This window comes from Nuphar pumila, chromosome 7, assembly GCF_984573655.1.
Source record: "Nuphar pumila chromosome 7, dmNupPumi1.hap1.1, whole genome shotgun sequence".
NCBI lineage: Eukaryota > Viridiplantae > Streptophyta > Magnoliopsida > Nymphaeales > Nymphaeaceae > Nuphar > Nuphar pumila.
This window is the reverse complement of record NC_143255.1, coordinates 37,188,719-37,213,255: the sequence shown is the minus strand read 5'-3', so window position 1 is coordinate 37,213,255 and position 24,537 is coordinate 37,188,719. Positions and strand designations below refer to the sequence as shown.

The window sequence follows — 24,537 nt, the reverse complement described above, 5'->3', positions numbered from 1 at the left end:
CATTATTATTCACCCTTATAGTCAATACTTGAAAAAATAAATGATGGTTTATAAAATATTAAACACTTCTTTACTTTTGAAGTATCTATACACATGAAACATCCAACTCTTGACATGCTGTGTCGGTGTCCAGCATGTCTAATAGTGATGGATACTTTTAAGGTTCAAAAATAGCTAAGTTCAAGCTATGTCAAGGTGTTGCAACATGGACATGATGGACCTCTGGGCATGTCCAGGTAACAGAGATTTAAGGGATTCTTAATGAAGATAATGGAAACCATTGGAGGTGGTCGTGATAGTGATGGATATCTTTTGGTGAATTAGGTGGTGATAGATATGGTTGAAGGGTGGTTATCATGCTACGAACACCATCACAATAACATTAATGTTGGTGGAGCTGAAACTGTTCATATAGTATTTGTAGTGGTGCCATCTCGTTCAACTCAAGTGAAAACACAATGAATTTCATTGAAGTTAGCATACAAAAAGTGTTTTGACTAGAAAACCGACTGATTTTAGATCAAGCAATCCATAAACTAAACCAATCAGATCCTGAGTACATCCCCATTATACAATCAGCAGGGAAGTAACTCAATCTCTGGTGGCACTAATGACAGAAAATAATATTACAACTTGATCATCACATATGCACGTAAATATTGCTTGGAATGGTGCCCTTGGTAGTGATATGGGTGCAATGGTTGCAAATGACATATGGTATAGCAAGCTAATGGACCAAAAGTAGAACAGAGCATCTCTATATATCTAAAAACTTCAGAAATAGACTTTTTTTTTAATTCACTACTTATGTTTCAAGGCTCAAACATCTGGCAACCCACAAGCATCTGAAGGCTATCCAACAAACATGTCAATGCAACAAATTTTTCTAAATCAAAGTCAGATATCTAAATTATGCTTCATGGTGAATCTAAAGTCAAAACTTGCAAAATTAATTTGGACAACCAATTTTTCTTAAATGCCAACAGAGGATACATACTCAATAAATAACAAAATAGCATGGGGCTAAACCTCTAAGTAGACGCTAATATTTGAACTTAGGAAACACTAGCTCTACCTTCCATATTTCTTTATGAGTGAGATGCGTGTGATCAAGATCAAAAATTTTTGCATAATTCACAGAAGAGTGAGAAAAGACCCATAAATTTACTCCCCAAAGACAAACCATCATAGTCTGCAAGATAGGAATAAGATGATTAATGAGAAAGTCAGAAACCAAATTTTCTTTTATCAAAAAACTGAAAACAGTCATAACTACCCTGAAGATTTCCACCAAGGAATTCCATACTTACCACAAGGAGAAGAGGGTTATAATACAAAAAGACCTCATACAAAAATAGATCGCGTAAATCTGCACTCATCCTCATCACGGAGTCCACACCAATCTGGAAGATCAAGGAACACGTGAACATTAATTTTTTGCAGCCATCATAAGTACTTAATTCAGATTATTGTACTAGCAAGCTATTATAATAATTAAGGAGAAAAAAGAAAAAGAACTAAAACAAAAGAAGACGCTTAAACCAACCTTGCAGCAAATGAAGCCCCATAAGAAAAACAGAAGCACCTGAAAACGTCAGCAACATATTTGTAAGCTATTGGAACAAGGCATATAGAAATTTCAGAAAACATCATTTTAATACTTCAGTCATCTTTTTAACTCGCTAATTATTGTTATAAATTTCAGATATTCTTCCGGAAGCCAGAGAAGTAGACTCAGAATTTGCACTATCATAACTGGTAAGAGGTGAGCAGTGTCTTAGCAGGGAGGTTGTAAGGAAATTTTAGTCATTACCGGTTCCTCTTGCAGTTATTTTATTGGAAGTCCTGATATGCAATAGGATGCATTTGAAATCCTTAAGGTGGTAGCAAGCCCTACTGATAAGACACTAACTGTAGCAGGATAGAGCTCAACCATCGTAATCCCATTTCATAAGGAAATCATTGTTACATAGTTTCTATGCATAATTACATAACAGGAACAAGCTTGAATCTCATTAGATGGATGAAATATTCAATCAACAAAACATTTTATCATTGCTCTTCTCCGTCATCTAGAACTACAACTAGTGTGACAGCTTGGGGATGTTTGCCTACTGAATAACCCACGTATGAGGGAAGTGTGATGAGTAGCAGTAGGCAGTATTAGACAGTGTACTTGTTTTGTATTTAAGTTTGGATCCGGATCCGGATCCAAACTACTTGTATGTATCATGTCCACAACATAATGGCATACTTGTAAATACCCTCAACTTGTCAGGGTTATTGTGAAGGCTATGTATTAGGGCTTTTGCCTATATATTAATGAAATAGGTCACGGTTTCTCATTATGAAAAACCGTGACTCATTGCAGCCTCTTTCTCTTCCTTTTCTTAATTTCTCGTTCGCAGGTTCTCGAGAAAACTCACATGGTATCAGAGCACGTCTGATCCGAGGGCTGAAATTCTTCTACACAGGTACGTCCATACAAGATCTTCCTTTCCTTCCGTACTTTCTCAAATCTCCCTTCCTCTCTTTTCTTATTCGGTGTGGTTGCTGGAATACGAGCACGAGCCCAGATCTTTCTTCATCTAGTCCTCTGCTGGAATATGAGCCCCAGGTACTTCTTCAATCTTCTAGTCCCTTTCTGCAACAAGTCAGTCTGATTTGCGTATCAGATCTGACGTCTTACCTTCCCATTCTTCTTCACATCTCTTTGCATCAAATTTGATTGCTGAAACTGATTTGGGTCTGGGCCAAATCAGTTTTCACGATATTTTTGTCCATCAAATCAGTTGATCTCTCAACTGATTTGAATTTGCTGATTTGGATTTGTGCAAATCAGCTTTCACGATTTCTCTGCTTTCACGATATCTTTTGGGGTTTTATCGGCTGCTCCAGATCTGTACATCAGATTTGTCTCTCCCCTTTTCATTTGATTTCACAGATTTGTACATCAGATCCGTACAACGATATTCTTTTTGTTTATGTTTTACTATTGTTGTGTGGAATTTTTATATACATACAAAAAAAAGAAGGAAAAGTCTTAGCTTCTTTGATGAAATCAGATTAGACCTGATAATCTGGGTATCAGTTCTGATAATCAGATTCACGCTGAATACTCAGCTCTCTACTAGTTAAAAAAAATTTTTGCTACATTTATATACTGATTGCACACGCCAATAATATTATTTTTCTTATTCTAAGTCATGGATTCTTCTTCTTCTCAAACTTTTCTCTCATCCAACTTTCTTGGCCAACTCATTTCTGAAAAACTTACCAATTCCAATTTCTTGATCTGGAAGAGACAAATTCTTCCATTCATTAAAAGTCAAGGTCTTTCTGGACATTTAAATGGATCAATTTCAGCCCCTCCAGAATTTATCATACAAGAAACTAAGGATGGAAACGAGGTTGATTTTATACAACGAATACCAAATCCCCAATATGAGAATTGGATGAAGCGTGATCAAGTTGCAGTTGCTTTCCTTATCTCCACTCTCTCAAGAAGTATTGGTGGGAATTTCAGATGAGTGTTCAGCAAAAGAATTATGGGACAGGCTAGTGAAGACATATTCTCAGATTTCAGAGGCTAGAATTTCCTTTCTTCAGCGTGAATTTCAACTCCTCACTAAGGGTTCCATGTCTGTCATGGAGTACTTGAACAAGGTTAAGAGCATAAGTGATCAACTAGATGTTGTCGGGTATGAAGTGATAAACAAAGATAAAGTCAGACAAGCCTTGAATGGATTGGGACTGAAATTTCATGTTCTTTCGACCTCATTGTTATGCTACCCAGCTTACCATTGTTTAAAGACTTGCAAGCGAAACTACTTCAATATGAGATGACCTTAAAGGGGATGTCACATGATACTGGTGGACAGGTTCTTGCTACTGGTGTTTCTTTTGGCCAGGGACGTGGTGATAGTCATTTTGGTGCAGGCAGAGGACGAGGACGAGGTACTCCAGTGGGGCGTGGGTTACTATCCACCCTGAATTGCCTCTCCTTCTTATAATGTGAAAAACGTGCCCACCTGTTATCTCTGTAACAAGCGAGGTCACGTCAAAGCCAATTGTTGGCATAATCCAAAGAACAAAGGAAAGTTCCAGAAAGGTGAGAGCTCGTCAGGACGAAAGGAGAACCCTTCAAAGTTTGGTGGAGATGTGAAAGAGCTTCTTTTGGCCACATTGTCTGAACTTGATCTGAAACGCGATGATAAAGGAGTCTGGTACATTGATTCAGGGGCAGCTACTCATGTCACAGGTAATGCGGGTAAATTCTCTACTTTAACTCCCTATTTTGGAAAAAAGTAACAGCGTCACTAGAGACGGGTCACACCACCCCATCACTCACATTAGAAATGTTTCTATCCCCTTGCCTAAATCCTCACTTCATCTTTCCAATGTTCTTCATGCCCCAAATATTACAAAAAATATTATTTTTTTTTCTAAGCTTGTTGATCATACCAATTCTTCCGTTGAATTTACTCTGTCTTTTGTTTATGTGAAGGATCTACAAACGAAGGAGACGTTCGCTAGAGGAGAACGCTGGGAAAATATGTATGTCTTCCAGGAGGATCCTTCTACTTGTGTTCGACCTACGTTGAAGTCATCTCCTCAGTCTATGTCATCAAAGAATATTCATGTGTTCAATTTGCAATCTTCAAATAAATGTAATAAGCCCGATTTTTGGCATTTGTGTCTTGGTCATTGTGGTTGAGTCTTTGTTGAGCGACTAGTATCTGATGGTCTTATTCCTGAGTCTAGCCTGATTCCTAGACCAGATAATAAAATGTGTTCAAGTTGTCAAATGTGTAAGAGTCATGTTCTTCCTTTTCATTCAATAAATGAGAGAGTTTCAAGGCCTTTTGAAATCGTCTGTTCCGATGTATGGGGACCGGCTCCTAATTCTTCTAATTCTGGCAGCAAATATTATATTATTTTTATTGATAATTTCTCCCGCTTCACTTGGATATATTTCATGAAGAATAAATCGGAAGTCTTATCTATTTTTCGTTGTTTTCATGCATTTGTCAAAACTCACTTTTCTTGTAATATCTTACATTTCCAATGTGATGGTGGGAGGGAATACTCCTCCAGGGATTTTATCAATTACCTTCAAGATAATGGGATAAATCGTAGAGTATCTTGCCCGCATACACCCCCAACAGAATGGAGTTGCAGAACGGAAACACCGTCACATTGTGGAAAGCGCTATGAGCATGATGCACGGAAGTCATACTCCCATAGGACTCTGGACAGAGGCCTTTCACTCTATTGTTCACATTATTAATCGTCTGCCCATGAAGCTTTTAGAAAATAAATCACCTTATTTCATCCTATTTGGGAAACAACTTGATTATGATAAACTAAAAAATTTTGGCTACATGTGTTATGTTCATATTAACTCTTCTCTGCGAAACAAGTTTCAAGTTAAGGCATCCAAGTGTAGATTTGTCGGATATGCAGATCACCACAAAGGGTACAGGTGTTATGATCCTGACAGCAGACGTATTAAGATATCTAGGAATATACTTTTTGATGAAAATGATTTTGGAGTTTGAGAATATGTTTCTGCCCAAACCAATATGAATGCGCTATTTTATGATCCATGGCTCAGTGTAGAGCTCTTTCCTTCAACCAACAATGAGTGTTCTTCCTCCTGTGCTCAAGGAACATCCTGTCAAGATGGATACAGTGGCATACAGGAACTTGAAATAGAACATCCTCCAGAGATTAACAAGTTTGTTGGGCAAGTTTATAGGAGAAGAGAAAGGGACTCACTCTTGACTCCGGATGATATTGAACAAGAAGAGCCTATGTTTCATCCATCCAACGACTTTACTTCTCCAATTTCTAATACAGTAGCAATTTCGATCAAACGATCTAAAAGAGCTCGGCATCCTATTGAAAGGTGGGTCAGTTATGAGAATTTCACCATGGATTTTCAGTTATTTTTGTCACAGATTGAGAAAGAGACTGAGCCTAGAGATTTTTATCAAGTCATTAATTCCAAAAAATGGATTCAAGCTATGAATGAAGAGATGGAAGCTTTGTACCAGTGTCAAACATGGACAGTTGTCCCTCGACCTCCAGATAAAAATGTTGTTGGCTCACGATGGGTCTACAAGATCAAATACAAACCGGATGGGAGTGTTGAACAATACAAAGATCATCTCGTAGCAAAGAGATTCACTCAAGAGTTTGGACAGGACTATGATGAAACTTTTAGTCCAGTTGTGAAAATGGGCACAATTCGCATTCTTTCATTGGTTGTAGATTATGGTTGGAGAATAAGTCAGCTAGATGTGAAGAATGCCTTTCTTTATGGGGATTTGAAGGAAGAAGTATACATGGAACAACCGCCAGGATATACAGAAGGAGATTCAAAGGAGTATGTATGCAGATTAAATCGAGCACTCTATGGACTGAAACAAGCATCTCGATCTTGGTTTGAGAGTTTCTCCCTAGAAATTCAAAGACATGGTTTTTATCGATCGCAATTGGATCACTCCCTCTTTATTCTTCGAGGTAAGGAGTTTACTACCTTCTTGTTGATATATGTTGATGATATAATTATTACAGGAAGTAGTGAGAATCATGTTCAAGAAACTAAAGATCTTCTGAGTCAAAAGTTCAAAATGAAGGACCTTGGAAACATTCGGTACTTTCTTGGAGTAGAGGTGGATAATCAAGGAAATAAACTTACTTTGACCCAGCATAAATACACCCTGGATCTGTTAGAAAAGGGTGGAATGAAAGATTGCAAGCATCTTGCTACTCATAGTGTGCTTAACCAGAAACTAAGTGTGCAAGACGGAGACTTGTATCATGATCCCACCAAATATCGGAGTCTAGTGGGAATGCTTCAATATCTTACTTTTACCAGGCCCGATATTACATATTCAGTCAATCAAGTTTCTCAATTCATACATGAGCCAAGGACGAGGCACATGGATGCAGTAAAAAGGATACTGAGGTACTTGAAGAGTACTGTTGGAGATGGACTTTTGTACACCAAAAGCAGATCCATGAATATTGCTCATGACATCATTGCTTATTCAGATGCAGACTGGGCCGGAGATCCTGATGATCGAAAGTCAGTTTCAGGGTATGGCATTTTCATTGATGCCAATCTTGTTTCCTAGAGTAGTAGAAAACAGAAAGCAATGGCTAGATCTAGCACAAAAGCAGAATACAGGGCGATGGCTGCTGCTACAACAGAAGTAACATGGACTAGACATTTGTTAACAGAGCTAAAAGAGTCGATTGCTAGTTGTTCTCTCTTTTGTGACAACCAAAGTGCTATTCAAATATCTCTTAATCACATTCATCACAGCAAGACCAAGCACATTGAGATTGATCAACATTTTATCAGGCAGAAGATTGAAGAAAAAGAGATTGAGCCCCATTATATTAGAACAGAAGGCCAAGTGGTTGATTTGTTCACTAAAGGACTCACAAAGTGTTGTTTTTGGTTCCTAAAGAGCAAGTTGTCCATGATCCAAAATCATGCACAACTTGAGGGAGACTATTAGACAGTGTACTTATTTTATATTTAAGTTTGGATCTGGATCCGGATCCAAACTACTTGTATGTACCATGTCCACAACATAATGGCATACTTGTAAATACCCTCAACTTGTCAGGGTTATTGTGAAGGCTATGTATTAGGGCTTTTGCCTATATATTAATGAAATAGGTCACGATTTCTCATTATGAAAAATCGTGACTCATTGCAGCCTCTCTCTCTTCCTTCTCTTAATTTCTCGTTCGCAGGTTCTGGAGAAAACTCACAAGCAGTTCATGGAGAGAGCAGTGCCCCTCAGGAAGACTCAAATTAAGGCCTTATGAAGGTGGGCAAATTGACCCAGCTCACCACAAGAGTGTTGGCAAAAGGGTATAATGAACAGTACAGCTATCTTCAGTATATAGGTATAAACTGTAACCAATCTAGGGGGATTAATTGACACTTTCTTGATGATCTTAAGGAATACATTTTCGGATCGAGGCTTCAGCATATCAAGATTTCAAACTGAAAGGGAGTTTCTATTGACCATCCATTCAACCACACTTTATTTCTGAGATTATCAAGGGTTTTGAAAGGTGCCTAATATAGAGGACACTTTCATAGATGAGCATCAAAAACTTCCTGAAAAACATTAGGCAGGAGATCTAAGTTGTGTTTAGTCGCTAATTATCATATAAGCCTCTAGGTGTGAAGTTGAATAAAAAAGACCAAAACATATTAAAATGATACTATGGAGAGAGAGAGCATGGATTTGATATGGAAAAATGTATACATAACCAATAAGTTTTGCGAGAATACCTAAATAGAACTTGCTTTGATACCCATCAAGAAGTAGCAGTCCAAGTAGAAAGAGGAAGCACTATCAGATGTTTACCAAAGTTGCCATATTTCTATACATATCATTTCTTAATAAAGGATTGAAGGATAGAAAAAAGTGACAACATGACATATAGTAATAAAATCTCTGCCATTTTTGCTAGAGCACCCTACTTCGCCACATCTTGGAGCCTATGGACTCATTTGAAGTTTGAACACCTAAAATATCAGTGTGAGCTGGACTCAATATATCCAACATGTAATTCATAATCTCATTGGCTACATTATGGATGAAGCTTTTCCTTTTTTTAGGAGGGAGGGAGGGGGTGGTGTTTGGGGAACAAGCAGGTAACAATAGTTGCTTATCAGCTTCAAACACCTGTCACTTGATGATTTGTATTAATCATTAGTCTATTACAATTTTTTCTTTTTTCAAAATTATAATAAGTTTTCCCAAATTTTGGGAACAAACTAATTGAAAAGTAGAGTGACAGAGGTCATCCTAACAAAAACAACTAGTGTCATGAAAACACCAACAGAATGAGAACTTCAAACCTTGAATCTCCATAAAAAAACTGGGGAGGGCATTATTGCAGCACCATGCATCGGAGAATTCCCTGACTTCATTTCACTTATTTCTGCTGGAAATAAAAAGCTTTCATCAAATGCAAAGCCCGGTTCACCTGAACCCAACACGGAAAAGAACATTGTATAAGATCATTGCCATTTTTAAATAAACAACAGAAATAACTAGATACAATGATTAAGATTGGGAAGAATACAATACCAAGCTCAGATACAACGGGCCTGCTTCCAGAACGCCGGAGGAGAGGACTTTTTGTGTGTGCTGTTATATTAGCTCCAAACATAGGTGGAGATACAATTGATGATGTCTACTCACTTTGGTTGATTCTGATCCCTATGAGGACCTTCCACATAAATCAATGGAGTTAAAAGAAGAGACAACATGCCCTAAGTAGTCTATTGAACTCTAAAGCATTAAATGCCCCTCATCCAACAAAAGCTAGACCTCATTATTAGAAATGCTATTTCTAGTTATCTTAGTAACTATTTCTGTGCATGTTTGTTAGCATTTTACATGCAAAGGCGGAATGACAAGAGAGAATGACATGTGAAGCAACATTTTAAGACCCTAGCTCACACATGGTCATAACAAGGAGATAGAAGGAGAGAGAAGGGGGGGGGGGGGAGCAGTTGCTTCAATTCGAGGGAAGGCTTGCCTCCAACACCTGAGAAGGTGAATTCTCATTAACATTCAAGAATCCAAAACACATTACATGGAGTATTTAAGTACTGCCCTAATCTAAACAGGTTGGGTTTTATGTCACATGGGTGCAGGTACGGGTGCGGGTGCGACACGGGTGCAGAGCAATTTCAAAAATTTTGGACACGGGGACACGGCTATATATATATATATATATATATATATATATATATATATATATATATATATATATATATATATAACAATAATAAGATTGTAAATTTTAAAGCAAAAATAAAAAAGTAATTCTATTGAAGTAACAACACAAACTTACCAAAATAAATGCTCAAAAATAGACTTGGTCAAAGTTGACCGAGTCCAAAATATGGACGGACTCGGCCCCGGTGCGTTGACCGAGTCCGACACTTAGTTGACCGTGTCCGCCCCCTGCCCGAAGCCGCAACCGTGTCGGGGCGTGTCGACGCGGGTGCGTCGACCTTTTAGCCGAGTCTGTGTGACTTAGGTTGGGTTGGATTAAAGAGACCAACCTGTACTCACGACACTACACAAGTTCAACAATAGATCAACCTTTCAAACTGCTGCAGAATCCATGGGCAGCCAAGCAAGTGACAACCTAGAGAATGAAAACATCTTAGTAGCCAGAGGAAAAGAAAGCAAAAGTGATTCCCGTAGTGGTGAGCGAAATGGGAGCAGCCTAAACTGTGAAAACAGGGTTGTGAGAGAGCAATACAAGCATCATGCTGCCAGGCGAAACAGTGGAGTACTGCAACCTAGATGGCGACAGTCCAGTAGCCGAAAGCATCATGGGCTTACACTGAATCAGCAAGGACATATGTGTGTGTGAGGGCCCATTTTTTCCTGTCACTACATTCATTCTTGCCCATCAGAACCTCCTCTCTGACTGGAGTGACCTACCGATGCAGTCTTAGGGAGAGTCACAAGACTCACAACACAACATCATGCAAAGAAACTTTTAGATTTCTTTAGTAGAAGCAGCCTGTCAGCTATGGCAGATTGGTCGAGCAAGTGTTATAGGTTGGAGCTATCAGATTTGATGTGTAATGCTAGTAGGATCACTTAGATCATGTACTAAGGAATAAGGACTTCATATGATACGGACTATAAGTGCAAAGCTAAGGAACCAGAACAAATTTGATAGAGCAAGTGGTGTGAATGCCTGCACTGGACAATGTAATGCAACTTAATAGATCAGCCACAATGACTGAACAGACAAGATTATGGTTAAGAATGAAGCAGAATGCAAAATGAACTAAGACGCAAAAGGTAGGACGTGAGGAATTTTCAGAATTCATAAGCTTGTTTAGAATTCACAAAGTAGCAAAATAGTCAAAATGGGTGTACTATCTAATACTACAGCTATGTGAATATTTGATTTTCTAAAAAATGCTACAAATAATTATCTTGTTTTTTTTTATATGTGAATTTCTAAAAACTGCTCATGTAACAAAAAACAACATGAACATCCTAAAAATTCAGATAAAAATCATTATTCATTTAGACCATAGAGCAAGAACAAATTAGCTTTAGCATCAGAATCTATGAATAAGATATAGATCTAGAAGAGTATCTAATAGTTAATTTGTTCTTCTTACAACCAGAAGCAACTTTTAAAGACTTTGCCTATTCTTTCAGATGAATTACCAAAAAGGCCTTTGATTCAGTAATAGCATTTTTACTTTTAAAGAATTACAGAAGATGAATTATTGTTCATGATTTACCATTCAATTATAAGACAACTATAATTCTTAATAAAAATTCTTGTGTTCAAAATCTGCCTTTGGAAGTTCACGTCCCATATTATGGGAAGCAAGGTTCAGAAGCCACTACTATAAAACGAGATTCCAAGGACATGCAGAAGCTTCCTGTAACTATGTAAACCCAAGTGCAAGCCTTAATGAGTCGGATTCTTAATAGAGTACTAATAGCAAATAAAGCTTTGAAACTTAGATGGTCAGGTGCGAGTGTGAAAATATTGTCCCTATAATTGTCTCCATTTCACAATGAAGTGCTTAAGGTTTAGGACTTAGCTAAAATTGTGACACATGTTATTGCCATTTCAGAGTATGTTTTGCATGATGACATGTAAAAACAAAAGACAAACTTCATAAATAGCTAGTTAACAGTTTAACTGCAGCAGCACCAAGAAAACCGGTACTTGTAATAACATCCAGCAATTGCAGATAATACATGTCCAGCATGTGATTTATCAGAAAGTTGGACAGACGCTCATGACAGTTGAAAAGACAGATAATTGGCTAGCAGTCATAAAGCCAAGATAGAGGATCTTATCATAATGGCATGTAATCTATGTCTCAAGAGATAATTATTGCCTATCCCTATACAGTTGGTATCTGTTTTTTTCTTTTTTTCTTTTTTTCTTCTAATAGGCAAGCTGGGGGATAACTCCCATAGGATTCTACTCCGGTCAATTGCTAGGGAGAACTCCATCAAAATAGCCATGTCCCATTCATGTAACTCTTTTCCTATATTACTTGTTTTTTGTAACTTGTCATTTTGAAAGTCCTGCAATTTTTGCTTTGACATCAGGGACAAAGCTCTCCTCCTAGTACACATTAGGAAGAGTTGTAGTTGTACAACATTAGCTACCTAAATTTCAGTAGATGCTAATTAACTAAAGAAAACCATGCCTCTACGTCAAATTATAAACAAGTTTTACCTCTATCAGATGTGTATGTTTTGAATTCTCGGTTGGTCAGATGATCCACTCACCACCAAAAATTGAAAAGTGATCAGCAGGCACACATAAAATGTGCACAGTGATGAAGAGGAAGAAGGCCATCTTTATTTTATCTTGCCTTCATAATTTCTATAATCTTGCCGGGATGGATGGATCTTTAGAACTAAGGATACTAGTATCAGATCTCATTCTTTCATCTTGGTCAGAAGGATGGGAAAGAAATGGCTCTTGCTGAGGCTTTGACGGCTATTCAAAAATAGTGCATGACATCACTGGAATATAATTCTAGAACTTTTGAAGAACAGTACTAATGCTCTATCCATTCAAATGCTTATTCAGTAGGGTGTTCTCTCATGGGCCATGATCAAATGGCTGGGTTCAAAATTTCAAATTCAGGATCTAATGGATCTATTGCTTTCCTCATAAGGTGCCACCTACCGAACTATGTTTGTTTGTCTACTGATCTCTTTTATTTTGTTACTAAAATACTTTATTTAAAAAAAACAAAAACCAGAACTGTTACATAACCAAGTCAGTGCTTGATAGTTGATGAAATCTCCACAGAGGTATGTGATGAGGCAACCCAAAAATTTTAAAAACAAGAGAAAAAAAAAGCCTAAACAGAATCACCACTGACCTTCAAGGCTGTTGCACTTGCACCTACACATAAGTAGAGTTCTTTCATCCTCTTCTTAACTTGCCCACCATCAGACTAAGAAAGCTACCATATTAAGTATTCTGCTATAACAATTACCAGATAGCAATAAAGCTTCTATACAATCTCAAAAAGCTCTTGAGCTAAGAAAACAGTTATACACACATGTATATATAGGCCATGTATGCATGCCAAGTCAAGCTGCAAATCAAGCATAAAGGCTTGTTATTGCTTAAAATTTAAGGAAATAGAAACTCATTTTCCCATCTCTCTAGCTTTTCCAACAATAGCACAGATTCATTGAATATGCATTCTTGAGCACAAATTGCTCCAGGTTTGAGAAAATACATATGAGCAAAGACTGTTAAATTGTACATATAAAGCGTGTGTGTATATAATATATATGTATCTATATGTATACATACCTATTCATGTATATGTATATACATATGTATATAAATATATATTGCATGTAAAATAAAATATATATTTTATAGTTTTTTATTTTTCTTTTCTTCTTATTTTTTTGCCTTTTTTAGCTTGGTTAATGTTGAAATCTGTGAGAATAGAGAGGGAGAAGCAACTAGGGTTTTACCAAGAACACCAAAAAGGAGAGAAGCAACAAATATGCTTTCAATATTCCATTTTGTGAGAGCTTGCCACTTTACATAAAAAGGATTGACCCCCTTTAATGTACAATAAAGAATGACAGAAAAGACTAAAATACCCCTTAGTATTAGGTAATGAACAATAAGTCCTAATACAAAAGGTATTACACAGAAATGTAAAATATTATATTACATAAATATATAGTTTTCAATACTCCCCTTCAAAGTTGGGAGGATGTAAAGAAATCATTCCAAGTTTGAAAAGGAAAGTACCAAAGTGCAAGGGAGAAAAACTTTTCGTAAACACATCTGCAATCTGATTCTTTGAGCTGACATGCTCCAAAGCTATAATCCCATCTTCATAAGCCCTTCTTGTATGATGGCGGTCTATTTTAATGTGCTTAGTGCACTCATGAAACTTTGGATTCTTGGCAAAATAGTACTCATATTGTCACAACATAACTGAGTTTCTTTTCACATGAAATTCCTAATTCATTTAATAGTCATCGTATCCAAATAATAGCAACGACTTGATCCACAATAGACAAAGCAACCCTCTGTTGTTTCTTGCTCTTCCACAAAATCAAAGAGCTACCAAGAAAACACAAAACCCTGTAGTGGAAAGTCTATCTCTAGTGGATCCTCCAAAATCAGTATCACAAAAGACTCAACTATGTGCCAGATGTATATAAGAAAAACATACCATAATGCATAGAATCTCTAACATACCTGATGATTCTCAGTACAACAGCCAAGTTAAATGATTTGGAGGCACTCATAAATTGACTAACTACGTGAACTGCATGGGTTATATCTGGCCTAGATATAGTCAAGTATATAAGGCCCCCAACTAATTGCCTATATACTACAGGATCCTCTAGCTCAACACCATCATTGGCCTTCATCTTCAAATTTGCCTCCATAGGGGAATTTACTCATTTTGATTCATCAGTTAATCTCGCTTTCACAACCAAATTTGTAGAATACTTATGTTGAGACAAGTACAGTCTCCTTGGAGAGTAAGTTATCTCAAGCCCAAGAAAATACTTTAGACGCCCCAAGTCTTTCATCTCAAACATGTTGGTTAGTTTCTTTTTTATCTCTTTAATCGTCTTTATGTCATCTCCAATGAGAATTATATCATCTACATAAAGAAGCAATATACATCTTCCAAGAGCAGAGGAAGACATCATCGGGTTGAACCAATGGAATCTTCGTACTCTTTCTTCTTATCCTCTATTCAACTCATCAAGACCCACCTTCTTAGGTTTATTCTTCGATGGCAATTCGACGTTATCCCATACGCTCTCCTGACAAAGCAAGATCATGGTGACTCTGCTCAAAACCAAGAGATCTCACTGTTGAACTAAACTTCTCAAACCAAGCTTGAGGTGCTTGTTTGAGTCTATATAGTGCTCGCGAAGTCTGCAAACTCTACCTTATGGATCTGAATATCCTTGTGGTAGTTTCATATACACTTCCTCTTGCAAATCTCAATTCAAGAATACATTCTTGACATCTAACTGCTAAAAATCCCATTGTTGTATGGCAGTCACAGCTAGTAGTGTACGAATTGTGGTCATATGTGCCACAGTAGCAAATGTTTCAACAAAATCAATTCCAAAACATTGATTATATCCCTTAGCTACTAACCTGGCTTTATACCTCTCCACCGACCCATTTGTTTTTGTCTTTACCTTGTACACCCATTTGCTTCCAATAATATTTTTTAGGAGGTTTTACTAATTTACATACTTGCATTCTTTCAAGTGCATTCATTTCGTCAACCATGGCTCTTTGTTTCTCATCATTTCCTACTGCATCTACATAGAACTCAGACTCAACATAGGAATAGATTAAGGCTAAAAATGCATGATGATGATGAGCAAAAGACTCATAGAATACCTATTTCCTCTAGCCAGGACTTGCTCCCCTTGACTTTCCATCCTCTCTCTCCCACCTTCCTTTTCTTCAAAGGAATCCAAAAAAGATAAGTCAGTCTCATTTTTTGTCTTTTCTCCATACTGGCTAAAATATAGTGCATTCTCATGAAAAACATGTTGAGATATCCACACTTTCCTTCCAACAGGATCATAGCACTTGTACCATTTTTTACCATTGGCGAAACCAAGAAAGCAACACTTGACAGCCTTAAAAGATAACTTATCTCTGTATCTATCTGCTAACAAGACAAAACATACACAACCAAACACCTTCAACACATCATAATTTGGAGCTTTTTCATATAATTTTTAGAAAGGAGATATGCCTTTTGTTAGAATATGTACACTAATGGATTGGGTCAATTTAGATCCAGATCCATATCATACCATAAATACCCATTATGTACTTTTAATATAAGAGTCATATAAATAGAAAAACACGCCACCCACCTAGGGTGACGCCGCTGTTGGGATTCCTCACTTTCTCTTCCATCTTTATTTTTGTTTTGTTGTTTGTGTAGGGAATCGTATTCTGGAGGAATTCTTATATGGTATCAGAGCCGACAACAAGGTAAGTCTCATTAAAAATGTGACTGCATATCTCCTTTTCTCTCTTCTCAAGTAGATCGATGTCTTTTCCCTTCTCTTCTTTTCTAATCAAATCTAATTCATAAATCAGATCTGTTCAGCGTCGTCGGCTTCTCTCTCGAGATCTGATATAAAAAAAATTAGATCTATTTCCTTTTTCTTCTCATCAAAAAAAAATTGATAAGTTTATTTCTTCCAAATCTTCTTCGTTCTTTTTCAAAATCTTTTTCGCATTGCATCAAATCTTATAGATCTGATCGATTTCCTTATTTTTCATGGTTTGGCATGATGTACAGGACACACACACTTTGTACATTTCTCATATTTCTTTTGGCCCTTCATAAGTGCAAAATCATCCTAGATTCTCTGCATATTTGAATAAAAATCTTCAATGAATTTGTTTATTTGGCGCATACTTTTCAACTCTTGAGTGAGTTGATAATGCCTTGCCCAATTCTCTTGTTTATAAACTTGTCTGAGGTAACCCCAAGCTTCTTTTACCTCATGAAATTTAGAAATATTCATGGCAATTCTTTGTTCCACAGACCCGAAAATCCATGTCTTGATTTTCGCATTGTTCATGACCCATTCCTCTATAGCCTTATCAAAACCCTCATCAAAGACCTTGGGTTTTACCTTGGAACCATTCAAGTAGCCTCATATGTAAGGAAGCGGCTTTGAATACATTAGGTTCAATAATGAACCAACACACATGCACATGAAGTGCGGATATACCCACTAAAGGAAAAAACACAAGCACATAATGTGCAAACACATAAACCCACGAAAGGGGCAAAAATGCCCATAAGGCATAAGTTAATATTATTGAAGAGAAGAAGGGTGTAACACCCATTACAATGGAGTAAAAGCTCATCTAAGAAGTCCAAAAAATACAAGGGGGAAAGCCCCTATTTATAAGCCTTTGAGGATCCACATAGGGGGCTCCCAAAGGAGTCGTTGGGAGCCCCCAACGGTCACATTTGTGACCGTTGGGGGCTCCCCAACGACTCTTTTGGGGAGTCCTCCAATGTGGCGCAAACCACAAAAAAAAACATAAATTTAGAAATAAAAAAGAAAAATAAAAATAAAAGAGAAAATACAATCATATTCCAAAATGAAATATGTGTAAAATGACTAAACTATCCCTATGGCTAATATAGGAAAATATATATTATATATTTAATTAGGAAGATACATATACATATATACCATATATATATATATATATGTATCATCTTTTATGTATATAAAGTATATCTAATTACAATAATTGATGAGTACATTTTAACACCCCCCTCAAACTTTGCGTGGGGAAACGAAAAGATTGAAAAAAGTCGCAAGACTCCAAGAGGCTTCGGTAAGGATGCCATTGAAATTTGCAAATGCCTTCCTCCAATTGTCTTCTAATGGTGAACGCATTTCCCGATCTATCCAGGGTACTTCTTTTTATCCCATCTCCAAGATCCTGTGGAATAACAACAAAGAACAAGTAAAAAATATCTTTGCACTTTACTCAAATAGAACATTCTTAACAAGATTAATCAAAACCATATCGGATGACTCACCCACAAAACAATGGTGCAAAAATATAAGTTATGCATAGAAATTTGAAGTACATGATAGGATAGTTACTTTAGCATGAAAAGAAAATTTCAAAATCATATATCATGTCAAAGAGGAAACGAATTACAATAATGCATCACAAGCTCTAAAAATGGACAAAACACAACCCCAAAATGGGGAATAAAGCAATGGTCCGCCATGGGACCCCATAAGAGGCTTATAAGGAAGTGTCAAACAAGAGAGACGAAATCTCCAAGAGTAAGCACGGAAGCACGCGTATACACAAGAAGCCACTAATGGGCAAAATAAACCACAAAAGTGGTCAAACACATATAAAGAGGTATGAATTAATAGGTTTTATTCATTTTGCAATGCATACACATTTCTCTATTTTAGTAGGGAACCTTACACATTTAGGAACATCTCACTCAAATGATTGCAATTATAACAATTCATTTTGCATGTTAAATACAAAGGTGGACAAAACCATAAGCACTTAATATGTAGATTAAATGCCAAAAATTTTTTATTTTAAAATATGCATATTAATGATATGATTCTCTTGTATCTTTAAAGGGCAAAATATGAATGAAATTTCACAAATTTCAACAATAGTTCATCTACTACAAGCAATTACCTCATTAGTCCTCCAAAACCCACAAATCAAGTGTATAAGCTACTAGAACAAGAACATAACCATAATACCATTAAAGGCCAAAAGACGCACACAAAGGTGTGTAAAAATACCTTTTGTCTACATGTAATAATACTTGAAATGAGTGTATCAACGACAAGAACAAGAGAATACACGCCAACATGGACCAAAAGTATCTCTTGTCTACGTAAAAAGACACTCAAAATCAAGTATGTTCAGCTACTAGAACAAGAGTATTAAGTCAACCATGGGCTAAAACACAATACATCTCTTGTCTACATAAAATGACACTTGAAATGAGTGAAAGAAGTCAACCATGGGCATACATTTCAGCGACTAGAACAAGGACACAAATGCCAACATTGACTAAAATCACACACCATGGTGTGAATCAACGTACCTTGTCTACATATAAAAACACTCATGACAAGTGTGTTCAGCTACTAGACCAAGAGAACAAAGCCAATAAAGGGCTACCAACACACAAAGGTGTAATAAAAATCTTGTCTACATATGAGGACACTTAGATAAGAGGTATAAAAGTAGAAGACTTTTGAGACAATAAAACTTGTAATGACAAACATATAGATAAAACCTTGAATATAACCAATAGAACAATATTTTTGAAAATAAATACGTGCACATACGCACAACAAGAACACTTGAAACACTTGTGCAAAAAAAGCACAAAACACGAACTCACAAATGTGCAAATGTACTCATAAGATTCATAAACAACAAAAGGCTGGGCAATAATCCCAAAACCCTTGATTTTAATATACCTTAAAACATTTAAGGTTTTAAACACCATATATCCATCACATTTATATATAAATAAGAGCATCCATAAGATCAATGGCCAAGAAAGGAAAAATGAGTGACACACTGATAATTAGAGATCATATAACAAATCATTTTAGAGTCCCAAGGTGCCCATAACTCACCTCAACAACCATCTTTAATATGGCAAGTGGACAATCTAAAATGACATAACACAAGGTGCCCATAACTCATCTCAACAATCATCTCTAATATCACAATAACAAGGCCATATAAATGATGCATTAAATAACAACCTGTGATGGATAAATATAAATGCCATAAAAAGGCAATCAATTTCCAAATAGGTGATTTTATAAAGAGGGACGATTTGAAAAAATCAAATCAAAGGTCTAATATAATCAATCACAACAATATGCTTTATAACAACGATTATGCATAAACACGAATTATGCTTTATCATGATCAATTCTTTAAAGAAGTTATTTATACCAAAAAGGTTTATTATACAACAACATGAAATATTAAGCAACATCATGTGCAAGAACTGATTTGGAATAATCCAAGAGTCAAATCAAACTTTAACTACTCATATAAAAGTATCTTCAATAAGATACCAAGAACAATATTACAATATTCTTGGAAACAAATGTGAGCACACATGCACAAAAAGCACAATACAAACTCGCAAGTGCGAACCCAAAAGTCATAAGTTTCACTAACAGAGCTTGGGCTATAATCCTACAAGCTTTAACCATGATAGATATAAAGTGCAATTATATGCACAGCAAATTATAATAGATACAATTTTTATTAAATATAAGATGTCAAATGACAATATAACAAATTTAGTTTAATATGGGCATTCTTTAATAGATGCGGTAAAATTTGGAAAAACTCATGCAGAAAAAATTGACAAAAAGAACAAGTTTGTAAAACTTGCAATATTAGTAGAAAATCAAAAACTAAAGGACCAAGCTTGTATAAAGAATTGGACTTCTACAATTAGACCTTCAAATGCCTACAATTAGACATGGGTGGCCCCTTAGTCAGCTTGATGTTAAAAATGCATTCCTTCATAGGGATTTGAAATAAGAAGTTTACATGGAGCAGCCTCAAGGTTATGCAGAGGGAGACCCAAAAGAATATGTATGCAAATTAACCAGAGCATTGTATGGTTTAAAGCAAGCCTCTAGGTCATGGTTTGAGAGCTTCTCCTTAGAGATTCAGAACCACGATTTCATTCATTCCCAACTAGATCATTCTCTATTCATATACGAGGATGAAACCACTATGGTTTTCTTACTCATATATGTTGATGATATATATAGTGATCATTGGTAATGCTCCAGATCATATTCAACGAATTAAAAATTTACTAAGCATGCGGTTCAAAATGAAAGATCTTGGGGAACTGAGATATTTTCTTGGTGTAGAGGAGGACAGACAGGATGGAAAAATGACATTAACTCAACACAAATACACTCTTGATCTTCTGGCCAAAGCAGGAATGACGGATTGCAAACCTGTGCCTACACCCTTAGTTGTCAATCAAAAGCTCAATATTTGTGATGGTGAGTTATATCCTGATGCAAGCAAGTATCGCAGCTTAGTGGGAATGTTACAGTACCTTACTTTTACTAGACCAGACATTGTATATTCTGTAAATCAAGTATCTTAGTTCATGCATGAACCGAAGACTGGTCACATGGATGTTGTCAAACGTATCCTTCGTTATCTAAAAGGCACGGTGGGTGATGGACTCACATATGCACAATCTCTTTTGGGGACACCAAAACATGACATATTGGCCTATACAGATGCAGACTGGGCAGGAGACCCAGATGAAAGAAGGTCTGTTTCAGGATACTGTGTTTTCATTGGAAAGAATCTTGTCTCATGGAGTAGCAGAAAACAAAAGGCTATGTCAAGATCTAGCACAGAGGCAGAGTATAGATCTATGGCAGCTACCACAGCAGAAGTGGCCTGGATTAGGCATCTACTTACAGAGATGCGAGAGGATACCTCAAGATTGACTCTTATGTGTGATAATAGAAGTGCTATACAAATTGTGTTAAATCCGGTTCATCACAGTCGGTCTAAGCATATTGAAGTTGACCAACATTTCATCAGACAAAAGATAGCAGACAAAGAGATTGAACCGGTTTATGTGCCTTCAGAAGACCAAGTCGCTGATATGTTCACAAAAGGTCTCACAAGTAACCGTTTTTGGTACCTGAAGAACAAGTTGCACATGGTTCACTCCCATGCACAACTTGAGGGAGGGTATTAGAATATGGATCGGATATGGATCCAGTAGAAGATCCATATGGTTTGTGTATGTTCTATACTCCAATGTAATTTGTATTACTAACACAGGACAATTTTGTCCATGTAAAAAAGTACTCTAACCTTATTTATCTTAATGAAGTATTAGTGCAGCTGTGTAGAAAAAGTTAAGGCTGCCGATTTCACCAAAGAAGTCTTTGCTCTCTCTCTCTCCCCCCCCCCACTCCTCTTCTCGGTTTCTACAACAAAACACGCCAACCTACTGGCAGTTTTGACAGTTATCCCCAAGCTTCCGTATCAAAACATGCTCAGATGGTTATTTAAAGATGGCCAAAGAGGGAAATGGACTTGAAAAGCAGCACAGGAAGCAAAAACAAGAAAAGAAGGATTTTTAGGTCCATGTAAAGTGGGATGCAAAAAGTGATTTAGAGAAATCAAATAAGTAAATTAAGAAGCATTTTAGGATTCTTGAGTTAAAAGAGTACAAGATGTTATATTCTATGATGCTATTGTTACATGTATGATTTAATAACTATTTTGTTTTTAAAAACACTACATATATATTACTCATGGGGCACACAATCATTTTGTCCTATATGGCCATAAATCAATTTATTATGCAGCATGTCTTAAGACAATTACATATCAATATCTTAAATCAAAGAGAAATCATAATTTTTTAATAATGAATAAACAGTAGCTTCACACTTATAAATTATATAGAAAAGACAATATAAAAGTATACATATTCTTAAAATGCGAAGAAATTTTTTAACGATTTTGCTTGACTTGTTTTTTTAAATGGGAAATCTAAACTGTTTTTAATTTAATAAAATCTAATGCATTTGCCTTTTGAAAGAAATTTTGAAAAATTATTCTCATTTATTATTTATTCTCAACATTTTATGTAGGATAGGTTGACTCTAGAATTGTTTCTTGATCTAAAGTCTTCAAAAGTTAGTAATTGCAAATCTCATGTTTTTACATTTCTTACTATCCAATTACAATAAAATATTTTAATTTTATTACTAATATTGTTCTCCATCAAACTACTGTCTCCTACCTATAAAAGATAAAACAACGCCATTTAGTATAATGCTCCCAGCTGTCTCATAATATCTCCCTTGTTTCAAGAACCCAGTTCTTCAAACAGGGATCGATCAGATGATCGTTTATATAAAATATCTTATTATAAGCATGAAGCCTCCATAGAATTTAACAATTCAAAAACTTTGATGAAGAGCAAAACAAGCCCATATTTTGGTTACCAAAACACATTCTGATATATATGAGTTTTTTCAATGCATAACCAACTCTGATTCTATAGACTAAATAAAACATGAAAAAGAAGGTACATCAATGTAAATAGCTATACAGTGGTATTAAGGTATACACATGAGGATAAAAAGGAACAAAAGCGCAAGCAGTTTGGAAATAACAAAAAGAAGAGTGACACAAAAGTCTCAGGCACCCAAAATAAAAAAAGAAAAAATCACAAAAATTCATTATCAGATTTGAAACGTGTTGCATCGCAGCTGCAACACCACAAATTCCTCGTGCAATAAAAATACTAAAAATTGCCAAACCCATCTACAAAAGTCAATCGATCTCAATGGAGATAAAACTCCGTCAGCGTTACGAGAATGGGAGATCGAAGCAAACCACTCAGAATTATACGTCCATCAATTTCTCCAGAAAAAAAAAATCAGTCAGGAGTCATGCAGATTACCAAAGATGCAGCAAAATTCTTTCAGAAATGAGCCAATGACCACAAGCAACGCATTTGCGGAAACAGGCAATTCAGAAAAAACGCGATATCTAGCAAAATCCATGATTAGATAGAAGAATCATATGAGAAGGAGTCGGAAATTACTCGACCTGGATATGTGCAACCAGAAGAAAGATCGATGCCCAAAATTGGCCGGCGGCACCCACATCATACAAATTTGCGTCAAATTGATAATTTCCAACAGCCATCATAAAGTTATACTTATATTGACATGAATCGATCGATCGAGAGAGAGAGAGAGAGATCCATACCCGGAGATGCACTCTTGCTTCTTCCCTACAGAAAGAGAGAGAGAGAGGGTATACTGTTTGATATACCAACGGGAAATCTAATTTTCTCATTCCCCAATTAGATCTGACTGAATTCTAGAACAAGCAAGGTGTGCTTTTGCGCCGTCTGTGTGATTACTTTTTTCCCACAAGTCTCCTTCATCCCTCTTTCTAAATTTTTTTTTTAGCAAAATCTTTTATGATAGGTGGCAGCAGTACATGTGAGATCTTGGTTTTTGGGTATCACTCTTTAGTTCAACGACGTTTCCTCTTTTATTGGAAACAGTGAGCCTGTAACGTGTTCATGATTCTCGGCAAAAGAGTTGAACGGTAAATTGGTAATTACTAATTTCCCCATTCGTTTATAAGGATATTTACTATCAATTCCCTCTGCTTGAAATAGAGATGGGCAATGGCCATGTTTATATATATTTATATAATATATACATAAATGTGATGTATATATATTATGTGTATACATTATATATATATAGTATGTATATATAACATATAATATATATTATATATAATATAATAAGCTCGGCCTGGCCCGAATAGGCTCACGATCCTAAAGGGTCGGCCGTGGGCCGGTGTTTTTCTAGCGGACTTACACTAACCGGGCTGTTGGCCTGGTGCATTAATTGACGGACCAATATCTGACTGGGACAGCCTGGTCAACGGCTCAGTCTATTAGTGGGGCCAGTTCGTTGCTCACCCTTAGCTTGAAAAATAGTGACAGAAGAAGTTTATGTATTTGAAAAGGTAGTAGTTGCTAAATCCACTCTTTAAATTAAATAAGAGGGGAAGACCAATTGTGAGTTTCCTCACAAACGATTTGGCAACCACGATTTTCATTGTAGTTGGATCGCCAAGTCATCGATTAATCGAGCATTGTACTCGGCGATACATAGTCTTGGGTATATATATATATATATAGAGAGAGAGAGAGAGAGAGAGAAAGAGAGAGACTGGAATATGTGAACTAGCAAAATATGTAAACCGATATAAGCCAAAAAGTTTGTAGTTTTTTTTTTAACCCTGCAGATCCATTGGGCGTGATCCATTTGCTTGAAATCGACTATTTGAATC

At 36.3% G+C, this 24,537-nt stretch overlaps 1 protein-coding gene across 6 annotated transcripts in view; it reads right to left on the bottom strand.

Moving 5' to 3' along the window:
* The window catches only part of LOC149831945 (uncharacterized), a 97,984-nt gene extending 74,384 nt beyond the window's left edge, over positions 1-23,600 (bottom strand). For 3 of the 6 annotated variants that reach the window (XM_090012304.1, XM_090012309.1, XM_090012310.1), the window contains exons 1-6: positions 23,431-23,600; positions 9,132-9,273; positions 8,900-9,027; positions 1,547-1,585; positions 1,311-1,403; positions 1,076-1,192 (exon numbers count right to left, since the gene is read on the bottom strand). In XM_090012304.1, coding sequence (XP_089868430.1) covers positions 1,076-1,192; positions 1,311-1,403; positions 1,547-1,585; positions 8,900-9,027; positions 9,132-9,213 — 459 coding nt within the window. In that variant the 5' untranslated portion in view covers positions 9,214-9,273; positions 23,431-23,600. Of the gene's footprint in view, positions 1-1,075; positions 1,193-1,310; positions 1,404-1,546; positions 1,586-8,899; positions 9,028-9,131; positions 9,274-12,946; positions 12,987-23,119; positions 23,272-23,430 lie in introns of those variants that run through there. The other 3 variants (XM_090012307.1, XM_090012305.1, XM_090012306.1) reach the window with 3 other exon arrangements.
* Between the last annotated feature and the right edge of the window lie 937 nt (positions 23,601-24,537).